General features: G+C 37.2%; 1 protein-coding gene across 1 annotated transcript in view; it reads right to left on the bottom strand.

Moving 5' to 3' along the window:
* Positions 1-16566, bottom strand: part of LAPTM4B (lysosomal protein transmembrane 4 beta) — a 111661-nt gene that overhangs the window by 63264 nt on the left and 31831 nt on the right. The window contains exons 3-4 of the mRNA XM_027849871.1: positions 5899-5972; positions 4763-4885 (exon numbers count right to left, since the gene is read on the bottom strand). Of these exons, the coding sequence (XP_027705672.1) occupies positions 4763-4885; positions 5899-5972 (197 nt within the window). The remainder of the gene's footprint in view (positions 1-4762; positions 4886-5898; positions 5973-16566) is intronic.

Here is a 16566-nt window from a genome sequence, read left to right as displayed (position 1 = left end):
AGTGAAAAGACCTTTAGATATGGTATCTCTCACATAGGCTGAGTGAACATAGCCTACTTAGAACCTCAAAAAGTGAAAAGACCTTTAGATATGGTATCTCTCACATAGGCTGAGTGAACATAGCCTGCTCAGAACCTCAAAAAGAACTAGTTTTCTGCTATGTCTTTGCTGTTCCCATCACTCATCTGGGCAACAGCCCTCCCTTCACCTGGGAGCATATAATTTTATGATAAATATAAAAGTGTGTCTGTGCACACATATGCTAAAGATCTATACAGTATTTTGAGTTTTAAATGTTGACCATATACACTAAATGGTTCATGTGACATCTGGAGTATTGTGTTCAGTTTTACATCATGTTTTAGGAGTGTGGAGGCAAAAAAGAGAAGGGTCTTGTATCTTTCCTCTCCAGGCATGATGAGTCTATCTTTATACTAGCTTCCATTTCAGTAAGAAATGAGTAGTCATGTCACCCCACATTTTATTTGCATTTCTGCTCTACCCTAGTTCTCCTGCTATGATAACCATGTTACCCCCCCCCCCCAAAAAAAAGTTGTCTTGCTCTATTCCCCCAAAGGCTAGGAACAAAAAAATATGGCTCTGCCCTACCTCCAAGGTCAGGTGCAAACTCCCATCCTCCACTTTTCTACTTTTTAATTCACTCTCTCTCTCTCTTTCTCTCTCACACTCTCTCTCACTCTCCCTCCCTTGTATATAGATGTTTTAGTGAACATACATATAATACATGAAATTATTTTAATTCAGAGAGCACACTTGACTAATAGCAGACTGTTATTAATTCATTTCTCTTTGCAATGTCTTATAATGACAATAAAGTCTCTGTACCATATCTCATACTTTAAATTTGGGATCTATGGTCTTTTTGCCATGATAGGAAGGACTTTCACAATCTGAAGCGTGCCTAGAAGAAATCAACAATGATAATGATGGGAACTAAAATTATGTTTTATGTTTTATGTTATGTTATGTTATGTTTTATAAGGATCAGTTGGAGGAAATGAGAATATTAAACTTGGAGAAGAGAAATCTTAGAGAGAACAAGATCAGCTTTGAAATAACTGAAGGGTTACCATGTGGAAGAGAGATTAGATTTATTCTGTTTGGCTAGTTCTTAGACAGAGATGTGCCTCAACAAAAGAAAGGAATTCCTAACAATGAGAGTTGCCCCAAAATGAGAAGGGTTGGTCTAGAAGGTAGTGGATTTTCTATCACTAGAGATATTCAAGTAAAAGTTGGGTGATCTCTTAGCAGAGATATTGTAGGGGGGAATTATTGCATTTATAGGTGGTTGGAATGGATACAAAGTCCCTTATAACTTCTAGGATTCTAAGTTATCAGCTCCTAGAACATCTGGACCAGATCTCTGTAGAATATAGAAAAGAGAACTCAGTATATTCTTTAAAGAGTCACAAGGCTGCCACATGGCTTCCTTTAATATCACGTCAGTCACTTTCTTTGTCTCTTTCCACACTGTGAAGATCAAACTATCTCTCAAGGTTAATTGAGGAGACTAGCAGGTGTTTGCCAGTAGAGAAGAAATAACTTGCTCCATTAAGGTGAAGGCTATCATACAAAGTGTTCACTAGCAGAACTCACCAAACAAACACACTATTTTCTCAGGTAGGAGCTTGATACAGGAAAGTACAAGGACAGATAATATATATAATCAAGAAATGGGAAAGCTAAGGCTCTCTACTAGTAGGCTCTGTACAAGTTCTGAGACTCTTCATTAAAATGAAGAACCTTTGTTCAAATGAAATAGAATATGAAAATATTCATAGCAGCTTTTTTGTGTGGTGGCAAAGAGCCTGAAAACAAAGGCATCAAGGAAAATGGCAATAAATTGCAGTATATGAGTGTAATATTGTGCCATGAATACTATTGTCTGTAAAAATAATAAAAGGAATGGTTTCAGAGAAACCTGGGAAGATTTGTATGAATTATCATGGAGTGAAGTGAACAGAACCAAGAGAATAATTTCTACAATAATAACAATCTAAAGACAAACAACTTCAAAAGACTTAAGAACTTTTATCAATGCAATGACCGGGCATGATTGGAAAACCAACAATGAAACATTTCACTCCACCTCCTAATGGAGAGGTGATGGACCTGGGTGCTTTGCTTTTAGGATATGACCAATGATTTTTTTTTTGTTGACTATGCATATTTTTCACAAAGGTTTTCTTTTTCTTTTTCCAATGGATGAGATAGAGGAAGAGAAAAATAAATTTTTGTTTACTAAAAAAAAAAACACCATAAAATTAAATTTGAAAATAAAAATGACAAAGGAAATAGAAAATACAATAATAATTATGACATTTTCATGGAAGTCCTACTCTGATGTATCATCATGGTATGGAGGGAATCCTGACTTCCTACAGACTGTGCAAAAAGAATACAAATCCTGGTAGGTCAGCCAGGCAGAAAACCCTCCCAATTCTGGCCCCAGAACTAATATAGATCTGTTGTCTGAAGATCAGCTTTGATAAGGGTGGATAGGCTTATCTCCAGAAAGTATAATATAAAGAAGGTTGGCTTCCAGCTGATGCATTTCTTTGACTACAGCAACTCAAAAAGCATAGAGATGTTGTGTTTTTCATTGGTAGAGAGAGTACCCATACTGATGAAATTATAGATCACTGAAGTATTAAAGAATAACAATGAAAATAAGGATGATCTTTTATTGCAAAAGTCCTCAGAATGGGAATCAAGAAATAGGGTCTAGTTCTGACTTGGCCACTACTTAGCTATGTACCTTGAGCAAATCATTTCATGGGAACATAGCACCTTTGAATGAGCCTTGGAAAGGATTTTAAAGACCATCTTGCCCAACAGCTGAGGAAACTGAAGGCCAGAGAAGTTAAGTGACTTGCTCAAGGTCACAAAGGTAGTAGATAGCAGAAGTGGGATTTGAACTCATGTCCTTTGACTTCAAATTCATTCATTGCTCTTTTTACTCTACTACATGTTACACTAAATGATCTCTCAAAATTTTTCTTCAACTTTAAAATTCTACAATTCCTAGCCAATGTACATTAAAGCATTTATTCACTAATCCAAAAAATATTTAGGGGCAGCACTACATAGAGTAAAGAACATTGGATTTAGACTTAGGAGGCTTGAGTTTGAGTCTATTGATTGCTATTGATGAGCTATATGACTTTAGGAAAGTCACTTAATGTCTCTAACCTTCAGTTTCCTCATCTATAAAATGGCGACCACATTAGATACTTACCCTAACTATCTCACAATGAAGCCTTACTGACTCAGCGTGATTGTGTATGCAAAGTACTATCATTAAAATGTTGGTGTGATTGGAAAGGGAAGAGAAAGAGAAGTTACTATTTCCAGTTTGTCAGTAAAAATTCAGCCACAAGGATGTTACACTAATTGACTAGAAATCCAATTTCTTCTCCACTTTCTAGTCTATTGTTCTGTCCACTAGATCAGAATTCCTCTGCTTAAATCAGTTAAAGCCAGCCAAGATCTAACACATCCCAAAGAGCTTCTTGTTCCAGCAGGCAGACTGAATAGGGTTTGAGAAGCCCTCTTGGTACTTTGAAATTTCTGATTTTGTATCAGTCATACAGAAAAGAAGAAAAGACCTTGCTCCAGGCATTTGGAAGAAAGAGTATTTTAAACTAGATCTAAACCCCAAGAAAGCTTCTTTGAAAAAAGCCTTGTGGGGAAAAAAGTAGGAGCAATACACAACCACTGTTCGTCATTTCTTACAATATAGCAATGCCATGAACTGTAAGAGACTAATGAAAGCCTGTCTCCACTCAATCTGATACCCAAAACAACTTAAAAGTAGTCCTGCTGTATTTATTGTAGTTGTTCATTTCAGTTGCAATATTGAAAAGTTGTCAGAAATCAGTATCTGGAAATATTAAAGAAGGCAAACTGTGTATCGATTCTAGAATCTGAACTAGGGTTAGGGAGATCACTGTTTTGTAAATTCAGTTGGAATGGCATTTTGCTAGCAATTTAAATAACATTTTGTTAAAGAAATCAACAGGCATTTATTAAGTGCCTGCTTTGTGCTGGGCACTGCGTTTGGTGCTAGGGATAATAACAACAAAAGTTAAATGGTTCCTAAATTCAAGGACTTTATATTCCATTAGGGGAAGCAATACAAACACACACACACACACACACAAGTGTGTGTGTATGTGTATATACAAATGTGATACAAAGTAAAACCCAAGGTGATTTTAGGTGGTAAGGGTAGCATATGAACATGGAGCAATCAGGAAAAGCTTCATGTAGGAAATGGCATTTGACCCCACTAAAGTAGAGAACAGCTGTCCAAAAGAAACAGAAAGTATTGATAATAATGAGACTCTTTCACAAAAGTTCAACCAGGGTGCTATATTATAGCATGGAGATGGTCCTTAGACCATTCTTAGATCTCTAAGGTCCCTTCCAGCCCTAAATCTATACGATGTGATAGACTTGTATAATTCTGCACTGCTACTTTTACTAACAATAATGCGTCATACTCCCCAGACTCTGACATCCCCTTCTGCCATCTTTGCTAACTGCTGCTCTCTTTGCAATTGAAATATCCTCTCATCTGAACTCCTCCTCTTCTACCCTCATGGCATTCTTGACCTTGGAGTCACAAGACCTCATCTAACTAAGTCTTACAAAGCTTCAGACTATTTGGAAATACCCCTTTAGTCAGCCATGTCACTCTGATGAGAACATGCTTAACATGGTTCTGATGACTACTTACCAGCTGTCGTATATATTCCTGGATCGAATTTGGATAAGCAAGCACACTGATCGCCACCAGCGAGTTGAGGGCAAAATCAAAAATCTGGTAGCAGAAGAATGGAATGATCCAGGCAGCATGTTGCTATGTACAACAGAAAAGGAACAAAGTATTAAAACAGACTCATCACGACCAAAAAAAAATACATATTATATATATATGAAATGTATATATGTATATACATATGTATATATATATACACACACACATATATTTCTAGGCTGTTTTTATCATATCCTTCAAGAAAGTCATTTGTTTATTGCTAGATAAACTAGCACCAGACAGATTTCTACCACTGGATAGATATCTAGCACAAACTAGCCCTGGAAATATTCCAGGTCTCTAAAAGAGGATTATTCTAATTGAATGAGGCAGCTAAGTAGCAGGGGACTGAGGGCTGGACACGCAGTCAGGAACACCTGAAATAAAATTCTGCCTCATACATTATTAGCTGTGTGACCCTGGACAAGTCATCTAACCTCTCTGGCCTCAGTTTCCTCATCTGTAAAATGAGGGGTTGGACTCAATGACATCTAAAATTCCTTCCATTTCTAAATCAATGACCCTGTGACCTCTCCCCAGCATTCTAGATAGATGTTAAATCTTCAACAATTCTTGAAGAAAACAGAAAAAAAATTACTTCCAAGGGTTATTCTACACAGTTGGGAAAATTCTTTGGAAAGAGACAGTGCAGATTAGCTCAGAGGTGTCAAAGTTGGGGCGTTGGCCAAAAGCAGCCCCCAAAACTGCCAGAACCAGAGTAAAATGTATTTGTGAAATATTTACCTAAGTAAATAAAAAATATAACACAACATAGATGATGTTGATTTGTGGTTTTCTAAGTCAATATATGGCCTGAAGGGATCTGTTTCTATTTGAATTTGATGCCACTGGTCTAGGAAAAAGACAGCCAGCTGGTCTTGAAACCAGGAAGACTTGGGTTCTAGAGCCATCTCTGAAACACACTGCTGTGGGACCTCAGGCAGGTCATTGAATGTCTCAGCATCTCCTCGGAAGCTCTAAGGTTGTAAATCACTGCTGATCTGCCTCACAGAATGGGATTTTCTCATTGAGAGCCAGCTCCTAGAGTTGTTTACCTTGTATGCGCCATAGGTTGCCATCGCACAGATCAAGATCATGAGAATGGAGATTGCGGTTGCGATGCACATATCTGCCAAAAGGAGAAGAATGCAAACGGTCAATTCAATTCAAGAAACATTCAACACCCAATGTTTGCAGAGGGATCAGAGTCCAATCCATTGTTTGAATATTTTGCCAACTTCCTCCCCTAGGTATTTTGCTTATGATGATTTAAAAGACAAATTAACTGGCTGTGGGCTACAAAAGATATTCGTGTTCTCTCCAATACAATTAAACTTAGAACCATAAACTTATGAAGGGAGAATACTGAAGGGAATACTCCCTTTTCTCTGTTCTCCAACACAAATGGAGTTTAAACATGATTAATCAAAACCCTCAAAAAACTGGAATTTTACATTTTTTAATGAAAAAGATGACAAGAAAAATTAAATAATATCAGAGATTAAATTTTGAAAAGCACACCACAGTCTAGGATTGAAGGAAAAAACCTCTTCAAACATTTACTAAACAACTAAAATGTGCTAAGCCTAGGAAAACAAAGACTTTTATAGAGAAAGAGTTATGTTTCAGTGTTAAATTCAGCCTACTCTGTTAAACCTTCTATCTACTACTATACAATGATCCCCAAGTTCAGAACATTCAGTCTGACCACTAAAACATTTTAAAAAATATATATTCCAAGCATGAAACTATGTCTTAAAATAAAAGGATTCAATTAGGTTCATTTTTTTCTAAAATATTAGTCTATTTCTTACTATTTTCTGCAATCCATTCTCCATACAGTAATAAAATTCCTAAAGTATCACTTTAAAAGTCCTTTAAAAGAGGAAAAAATTTTACAAAACTTTACAAAATTCCTTAAAAGCCTGCATAAAATTCCGAAAATCATTATAGCCTTGTCACTCTCTGCTCCTCAAAAACCTTCAATGACTCCCCATTGCTCACCGAATAAGCTATAAATTTCTGACTCTGGTTTTTAAAACCCTTCACGTTCTGGCTCTAGCCTACTTTACCAGCTATATATCATACTGCTCCCCTTCATGCATTCTATATTCTGACCAAATTATAGGATACAGTCTATTCCCTATTCTCATACTGCCTACCCATTTCTATGTCTGCTTATGCCAACCCCCCCCCATCCCAGGAATGTTCTCCCCTAAAACACAGCTCTGTTTAAATTCCTCCTTTCCTTCAAGGTCAAATTTAGATACTAGCCCCTCTAGGAATAATTTTCTGACCCTCCCCAGGGGAAATCTCCCTCCCCTCCTTAAACTTCCTGTGTATTTATACTTTTATCTCACCCACTTATTTCATTGTTATTTGTGTACTTGTCTTTTACTCTATCAAAGTATGTAATCTTTGTTAGAGTTGAGCTTATACTTTCATATCCACAGTGCCTAGCACACAGTGCTTTGTACAGAGTAGGAAGCTTAAGTAATGTTTGTTGAATTGAATTAAGACAATATTGGAAGGGGTGGGGGAAAGTTTGACAACTGGAGAGTTTCAGGATGTATTGTGAAATACCCTAAGACTATTCACATAAGACCTAAGACTACTATCTCCTGGTTAAAGTTTAGCTGGACGGTGATAGGATGCCAATATACAAATGCTTGTTTCCTTCTTTTCTTTGCTTCTTCAGGTGAGATAGAGAGGTGGGCAAAGCATAGTAGATAGAGAGTAGGAAGCTCTGTCCCATGGTGGTCATCTGATCTGGATCAAATCGTTTACCTTCTTGGTCCTTTAGGCAACACTGTTGTTAACAGGATTTTAGTGAGCCAGTCTCTAACCTGAGAATGACGAAACAGCAGGCCGGAGACAAAGTGCCAGTAATCAGGTAGCCGGTTAATTAATTAGTTTCATTATGAGGAACAGATTTGCAAATCAAGAATTCTTCTGATCAGAATTCCACCTTGCAGTAGTGAAGGCAGAGATTATATTCATAAATTACAATGGGAAAGGAGGGGGGAAGGTGGATTATAAACGATGTTTTCAGAGGCCAGAGTGGTTTCCCACCGCCAGCCCACAAATCCCAAATACTAAGACACAGGTGTCCTGAAATGGGTTCAAGTCTTTGGGGGTCATTACTTGGTGGGTCAGAGGACCAGATTTCTGTAACCGGAACAGGTTCTACAATCTTTGATTCCCTTCACTTCAGGTAGACAGGCACAAGAATGCCAGTGATTGTGAGCATTGTCAAAATTTGATTATTTTAAGCTGCATTGTGGACTCTGACTCACAAACTGAAAAAGGCGATTCTTGAGAACTGTAAATTATTAGTATATTCATTACACATATCATATAGATTAATATAAAAACCCTAATTCCCTTCTCACTGTGCATCCTGACTCTCTCTAAACTCACTGCATATTTACCTTATTCCAAATCATTGATGAAAATGTTTGTCAGCACAGGGCCAAGCACATACCTGCTGCACTTTCATTGATTCAACAAATATTTATTCAGCACTATAGTATGAATTTTGCAAGATACAATGATAAATGAAGTATGAGCCCTCCCCTCCAGAAGGAAGGTAAAACATAGTCCCAAAGAGTGAGGGTGGAAGATGAGTGTTGATAAGAGCCATAAGAAGTAGAAGTAACACAGGAGTGAGAGAAGGGGGGCAGTGGCACTTCTGGGGGAGGTTTGGTGAAGGAAATTCCTTTTCAAGAAATTTTCCCTTGCACATTGCTAAAACTAATTCTGTTTCATTGTAGGGTTGAATGATCCTTGGAAGTCTGATTTCTCTCCCCCAATAGTCACTGTAATATCCCTGAAAGTCACTGGAGTGTGTTCAAGAGCGATAAATGTTACATGTTTCCTTGGAGAATATTCATCCTTAAAAACCACAATTAAAAACATGAAAAAGAGCAATGACCTGTGTGTATGGCATTAAATATAGCACTCAATTGGCCTATAACTAGCTCAAACTGAAGAAAACAATTCAATTCTCTTTTATCTGGACTAGTCAGATGTTATGGATCAACCTAATATGAGTAGAACCACATACAGTTTACCAATCATATCCGAATAATTGCTTATCCCAAGTATTTTATATACCATTGTTTGTCATAAAGCTAGTAAGAGGATGATCTGGGATTCCCAGGCCTTTCAAATACTAAGATCATAGGATCTCAGATTTAGAGCTGGAAGGGACCTCAAGAGACTACCTCATCCAATCCCTTTGTCTTATAAATGAAGCACCTGAGACCCAGGGAAGTTAAAAGTCTTGTTCCAGGTCACATGAGTCTAAACTTCAGAGGCTGGATTTGAATCTAGGTTCTCTGTCTCCAATACCAAGTGTTCTTTCCACTGTATCAGCTCTAGGCTTCATTTGCTGGTGTCAGAGGTTCTGAAAGTTGTTTTATACTTCAGGAAATACCTTTGTATTTAGTATTCCCAGGACTACTATAATGATTTGCTTGGAAAATTACAGTGCTATGTGAACTGATCCAACCATTCTGCAGAGCAATTTGGAACTATGCCCAAAGGGTTATAAAACTGTGCACACCCTTCCACCCAGCAATACCAATTCTCAGTCTGTATACCAAAGAGATCACAAAAACGGGAAAGGGACCCACATATACAAAAATATTTATAGCAGCTCTCTTTTGTGGTGGCCAAGAATTGGAAATTGAAGGGATGTCCATGAATTGGGGAGTGGCTGAAGAAGTTATGGTATATGAATGTAATGGAATACTATTGTTCCATAAGAAATGATGAGCAAGCAGACTTCAGAAAAACCTGGAAAGATTTACATGAAGTGATGCTGAGTGAAGTGAGCAGAACCAGGAGAACATTGTACACAATAATGGCAACATTGTTTGATGACTAACTTTGATATACTTAGCTCTTCTCAGCAATGCAAGGATCTAAGACAACTCCAAAAGACTCATGATGGAAAATGCTATCCACATCCAGAGAAAGAACTATGGAGTCTGAGTGCAGATTGAAGCATATTATTTGCTCTCTCTCTCACTCTTCTTTTGTTTCATCTAATGGTTTCTCTCATTGGTTCTAATTCTTCTTTATGCCATGACTAATGTGAAAATATGTTTAATATGAATGTATCTTTAGAGCCTATATCAGATTGTATGCTGTCGTGGGGAGGAGGGAGAGGAGAAAGAGTGAGAAAATTTAGAACTCAAAAATCTTATGGAAGTGAATGTTGAAAACTAAAAATTAATTAATTTTAAAAAAAAAAACTGAAATGCTAGAAATGTAATTTTTTTGTTTCCCCTTGAGCTATGCCAAAGTGGTTTCAGATTGATTACTACTATTACAAAAGATGGTTTAATTTATGCTGAAAGGCATGTATAAATATATAGTGAAAATATTCAAGTACAATATTGAATTTTTTAAAAAATAGGGCATTTAATCCCAGATTTGCTACTTATGTATTGTACAAGTCACTTCTACCATTACCTATAACTGAAACAATTGTTGTTGTTGTTGAATCATTTCAGTTGTGTCTAATTCTTTGTGACCCTATTTGGGCTTTTCTTGGCAAAGATACTAGAATGGTTTGCTTTTTCCTTTTCCAGATCAATTTACAGTAGAGAAAACTGAGGCAAACATGGTTAAGTGACTTTTCCAGGGTCACACAGCTAATAAGTGTCTGAGGCTAGATTTGAACTTAGGTCTTTCTGACTCCAGGCCTGGAATTCTATTCACTTCACTATCCTGCTGCCCAACTGAAACAATAAGATGATGTAAATTAAAGTCCCTGAAAATGAAAATCATTCTAAAGACATTTTTCCTTTGCCATTAAGCTGTTGTGTGATGTTAGATAAGTTACATGGTCTCCTGATATTTATCCACGGACCCCTTGGGGAGTCCAAGGACCCTAGGCTATGTACTCCTGCTATAACATATGGGGATCACTTAGGTGAACTACAATAGAATAAGTTGACAATACTGAAACACTCTGAACCACTTAGAAAAGTAGAGCTGCACAAACAGAAAATACCATGAAGACATTTGAAGAGACACCAACATTACTAGAAATCCATGTCTTAAGCTCAAGAGACTGCCTTTTCGTCCCAAACTGGCAGTCCCAGAAGAAAACCTACATTTTGTCACAAACAATTAATTCTAAGAGATATAGGTGGCGTGGCTTTAAAAGGAGATTTGCAAGACAACTGAGTATCTTATCTTTGATATTCACAGTAAGATATGAAACGTTCATTTGAATTGAGGGCATTTCTAGTGTCTCACTTAGCTAACCAGACTGAGCTTTGACCTTAGTTGTTTTTTTGATTTTTCAGTCATGTCTGACTCTTTGTGACTCCATTTGGGGTTTTCTTGGCAAAGATACCAGAGTGATTTGCCATTTCCTTCTCCAGCTCATTTTACAGATGAGGAAACTGAGGCAAACAGTGACTTGCCCAGGGCCACACAGCTAGTAAGTGTTTGAGGCTGGATTTGAATTCATGAGGACAAGTCTTCCTGAGTCCAAGCCCAATGCCGTAGCCACTGTACCACTCAGCTGCCATTTCTTTAACCACACCACTCAGGGGAATCCTATAGTTGGTCACAGAGCCAGAAGGGACCTGTGAGGTGATGTTATCCAACCCTCTCATTTTACTGATGGCCTGAGGCCCAGGAGGGTTAAGTGTCACACAGACAGTGGGCATCAGAAATAGGATTTGAAGCTTCTCCAACTACAGGGTCAATGTACTTTCCATTGTTTTTATCTACCTTCCTTTACCATACAAAGTAGACTTGAGCTCAGGAAGAAAATAAGTACAGAATTTAAATGAGCAAACAATCACAAATAGCCCTGGATAAAGAGGAATAGCAAAACAGATGAATCCTAGACCTGATGTCAGTGCGACCTGAGTTCAAATTCTTCCTCAGACATTGACTGTGGGACACTAGGTAAGTCACTTAACTTCTGTCTGCTTCAGTTTCCTCCTCTGTAATATGAGGATAATAATAGCACCTACCTCAAGGGTTGCTATGAGGATGAAAAGAAATAATATTTATAAAGTGCTATCTTAATGCTAACTATTGTTACTACAAACAGAAAATAAAATGTATTTTACTCCTAATTTAGACAAGATATAAACTCCTCCCAGATAATATAGACACTACTTCCAAGGAATTAAATTTTTTGTCATGCTCAAGGAAGATGAATAAGAAGTACTAAATTGTAACAAATAATACCAGCAGCAATATTAATGTTTCCAGTAAAGATAAGAAATCTGAAAACCTTGGCTAAAACATTTCCCTCATTTTCAAACCTCTTTTTTTTTTTTTTAAAACCTGGAACCACAGAAGTCCTAGGCTAGGAAGACCTTTTTATTTCACTTGTAATTTTCCCTCTGCATAGCAATTCTTCCCGTCCCCACTGCAGAGCTGGTTGATAGTCTGACTGTTCCTTAAATTAAATTCCTTACTTCATCCTGCAGTACCAGTTTCAAACGCACCTCTTAAAATCACATCGAAGCCCACAAAAGGCATATAGCTCCTTGATGGTCAATCCATCATCAAAATATATTAATTACTCACTATGGACCAAGAGAACCTGAGTGCCTTTTGTTTGAAGTCATCAACTTCTCCAAACTCTCCATTCTCTTTCTTCCAAGGTATCCTTCCTCTCGCCATGAAAACTTGAAGCTGGCAAAGTACCCAGCTGGTCAACCACAACTTCCTTGCCTGAGCTCTAAACTCAAAAGTTTCTACCTTCTGAACTCATAAGTCATTTTAATTTCTCTTTTCTGGATGCCCTCCAACTGTTGGGTGTGTGTCTACCATTGTATTTGCTTGGAAATGTAGTTTTCTAGTTACAATCTCACCAGTGTTGTGTGGAAAGGGACCAGGACCTTAAGCTTTCTATGACCAGAAGACAGAGCTACCACGCTCAGCCTCAACTTACATCAGTTTGCTCATTAGATTCCCATCATCCTACCTCCATAACATAAGGCTACTACTGAGGACCCTTCATTCCTAGGTGGGAGGAGGTAAGTATCTAGAAGGTTCTGTTGTACCACCAACTTTGCATATCCCCCAAGTGATCTGAGGGCTATGATTGGCTACTTCAAAGTAGCAAAGATTTGACCTGGGTTCAAGTCTGACCATATTGGTTACATGACCCTTAGGTCACTTAACTTACCAGTATCAAGCAACTCCCTTAAGCTACAAATTGCTAACCAGATGCTGACCTGCAAAGGTAGAAGGTAGAGGCAATTTCCCTCCAGTGAAATCTCAGTTCCATTCCCTCCATTGGCCTCTAAAAAGGGAATATTGGCAATTGAGGAATGCTCATTGATACTATCTTAATCCTGATTTTTATCAATTCACTCCTAGGATACTCTAATACCCTATTACCTGGCCTTTCTGCCTTCAGTCTCGTCCCTCTACCCTAAATCTACTTTTTTGGCTTTGTATTTATACATTATAGATTTGCCCAAGAAGGAAGGAGTCCAGGAAAGCAATGCTCTATCCCTAGGGAAGACATAATGGTTGACTGCACCTTCAGTCTTTTCTGCCACGCTCACATTCACACTTGTGAGTAGACATCACCATCAGGATCAGGGCCATTTCCAAATATGCAAAATAGCAATAATTGGTTTTTAATCTAATAATAATAGATAGCATTTAGATATACTTGCTTTAAAGTTTGCAAAGTACTTTACATATGCTATCTCACTTGACCCTCATATGAGACCTAGGAGGTAGGTGCTACTATTATTCCCATTTTTCAGATGAAGAAACTCAGGCTGAGAGAAGGTTAAGTGATTTGCCCAGTACCACACAGCTAACTGAATGTCGGATGGAGGATTTGAAACCAGGTCTTTCAGATTCCAAGTCCAGCACTCTAGTCACAATACCACTTAATTAACTACAAATGAAGGTCAAGATATTTAATAAATAAGAGGTAATCACCTACCTATCCCAGGGAGAATGTGTCATATGAGAATTTAGTTTACTTTGGTAATCTTCCCTCTATGATCATGATGGGTCAACATGGTCCCCTATAAACACAGCAACCTCACCATATTTACCACCAGGCTTCCTAGCTCTTGTTTAGATTCCTTTGGGCAGCATTCAATCTATGATCTAGAGCTCACAGACAAACCAATAGGAATTAATTACCCAACTAAAACTGCATGGGGTCACATATCAAATCCTTTAATTAAATCCAGATGTATCACATCTACTTTGATCACTTCTTTTGTAATTCAAACTAAAAAAAGATTTGAAGCATGCCTAGCAAATCCACTCTGTATAAATCACAACTCCTTCCTCACTTGGGATTTAGAGTTATTTTATAATTATTATAAATATCACAAAATATTATGTTATTATATAAATATATAATATTATAAAATAATTATAAATATATCATACATATTACATATATTATTGTCTTAGCATTTGCCTTTTTTCAACACTTACTGATATCTTTTGTTTGTACATTACCTTCTTTTCCTAATATATTCCTCCAACCCTCACAAGAGCCATATCTTATAATCTCTTACATAAATTTTTTTTTAAAAGAGAGAGAAAAAAAGTCAATTCAGCAAAATAACTGGAATATCAATCAAGTCTGTCAATATCTGCTGTGTTCCTCCTCCGTGGTCTCCCAGCTCTACAAAAAAGGGAAGGTGGAGCATTCTCCTCTCTCTCCTTCTATCCTCATAATTATATGGCATTTGACTTCTTGCTGTATTTTCCACTTACATTGTCATACTTTGTTTTATATGTTGTTTTTCTGGTTCCAAGTACTTACCCTTGCATCAGTTCATGTAAGTTTTCTCATGCTTCCCTGAATTCTTCACATTCATCATTTCTTGCAAAACAGTAATATTCCATTCCATTCTTTACCACAATTCATATAACAATTCCCCAATCAATAGACATTTCCCTCATTTCTGATTTTGCTTTTCTGTTATGTGATTACCAATATCAACCAAGATCATAGATTCGTCTACTAATGTTTATTTGATAGTTACCATGAGTAACTATGTTTACCAATGTAAACATACACACTCACAAATTGAATCCAACAAGAAACCAACTTCTAGTCTTCAGATAACTGTTACTATCCTCCCAACTGAACCATCTTTGAATGGTCACATTAAACCCCATAGTTCTGAAACTGAGCTTACAGCATTCTAATCATACTCTAAACTCAAGGTTCTAGTGAGATATCATATACAAAAGCCCTTTACAACTCTTAAATCATGATTTAAATTTCAGTTATTATTTTAAATAATTTGGAATTTTATTCACAACTGGGGTCAAATATAACATGACAGCCATGAGAGCAGGCTGCTTCAATTCATTAAGACTTGACCTAAGAATTCCTGTAGGCCAAGTCAAATGATTAGAAAAATCATTTTAAAAAATCATTAGGGGCAGCTAGGTGGTACAGTGGATAGAGCACCAGCCCTGGAGACAAGAGAACCTGAGTTCAAATCTGGCCTCAGAGCAGACACTTGACACTTACTAGCTGCGTGACCCATGGCAAATCACTTAACCCCAATTGCCTAAAAAAAAAAATCATTAAATCATTTAAAAAAATCATTAAAAATCATTTTTAAAAAATGATTAGTAAAGGCAGTAAAAGGAGGGGTCATTCAAAATTGATAAATATTTTCCATTTGGTCAGTCTCAGATGGGGCCACAAGCCCTACATTCACCCCTTCACATGAAAGAAGATATCAACCTCAAATGCACAGGAGTTAATAGCCAGAGCATTACAAAACAGAGTAACTATCTTAAAGCTTCAAGTTCTGGCAAGCCTTTGAAGTCAGCTAAATAAAACCTACATTGTCAGACCATCATCACCAGGGTTAATCTCTGAGAATTAGGACACAGTACTCCATTTTAATGCCAGTTTTAGCTTAAGTCCCATCAGTGTCTATTATAATGCTTAGTTCTCTAAATCTAATTGTGTAAAGAGGTAAGAAAGAAACTTGCCATTTTATCAAATTGCATTTAATAAAGGGAAGGGAATAAGCATTTATTAAGTGCTGACTATGTGGCAGTTGCTTTGCAAACATTATCTCATATGATACTTACAATAACCCTGGGTCATAGGTGCTATTATTAACTTCTTTGTACAACTGAGGAAACTGAGGCAAACAGAGATTAGATGACTAGCTAGTTAAGTACCTGAGGCCAGACTAGAGCTCCCATCTTCCTGACTCTGGGCCCAGTGCTTTATCTAAACTTCAATAATAAAAATATCAGCTCTTAACATTATCATTTTAGCATATGCATCTTTAAAAGCATGAAGTGCAGAGCAACTATTCATCACCCTTTTTGGCAATCATAGGCTTTTTAAGGCTAAAGTTAAATTTTTCAAAATCTTTATTTTTAAAGACTATCATTACCATTATAGGTAATATAACAGGGACTCACTATCCTTCCTAGAAGAAATAAATGAGTGTAACAGATGCCCTGATTAGAGACAGAAATACATCTGGTAAAATGCAAGAAATGGAGATACCATAGTATTGTGGATAAAGTGCTGAGTTTGGATGTAATAAGAATAGGCTCAAATCTCACTTCTGATGCTTAACTAGTTATGTAACCCTGGGGAAGTCACTTAACCTCTTCCCTCATGTATAAAACAAACTCTCTAGGAGTGTATTCCTTGGTGGCAACAATTCCCACATCAGGAGTTCTCTATGCAGATGAAATCACAAATGTAC

The sequence above is a fragment of the Vombatus ursinus genome, unplaced genomic scaffold, assembly GCF_900497805.2.
Source record: "Vombatus ursinus unplaced genomic scaffold, bare-nosed wombat genome assembly UNPS02008961.1, whole genome shotgun sequence".
Lineage (NCBI taxonomy): Eukaryota > Metazoa > Chordata > Mammalia > Diprotodontia > Vombatidae > Vombatus > Vombatus ursinus.
Note: the sequence above shows the minus strand (reverse complement) of the source record. Positions and strands in the feature narration are given on the sequence as shown.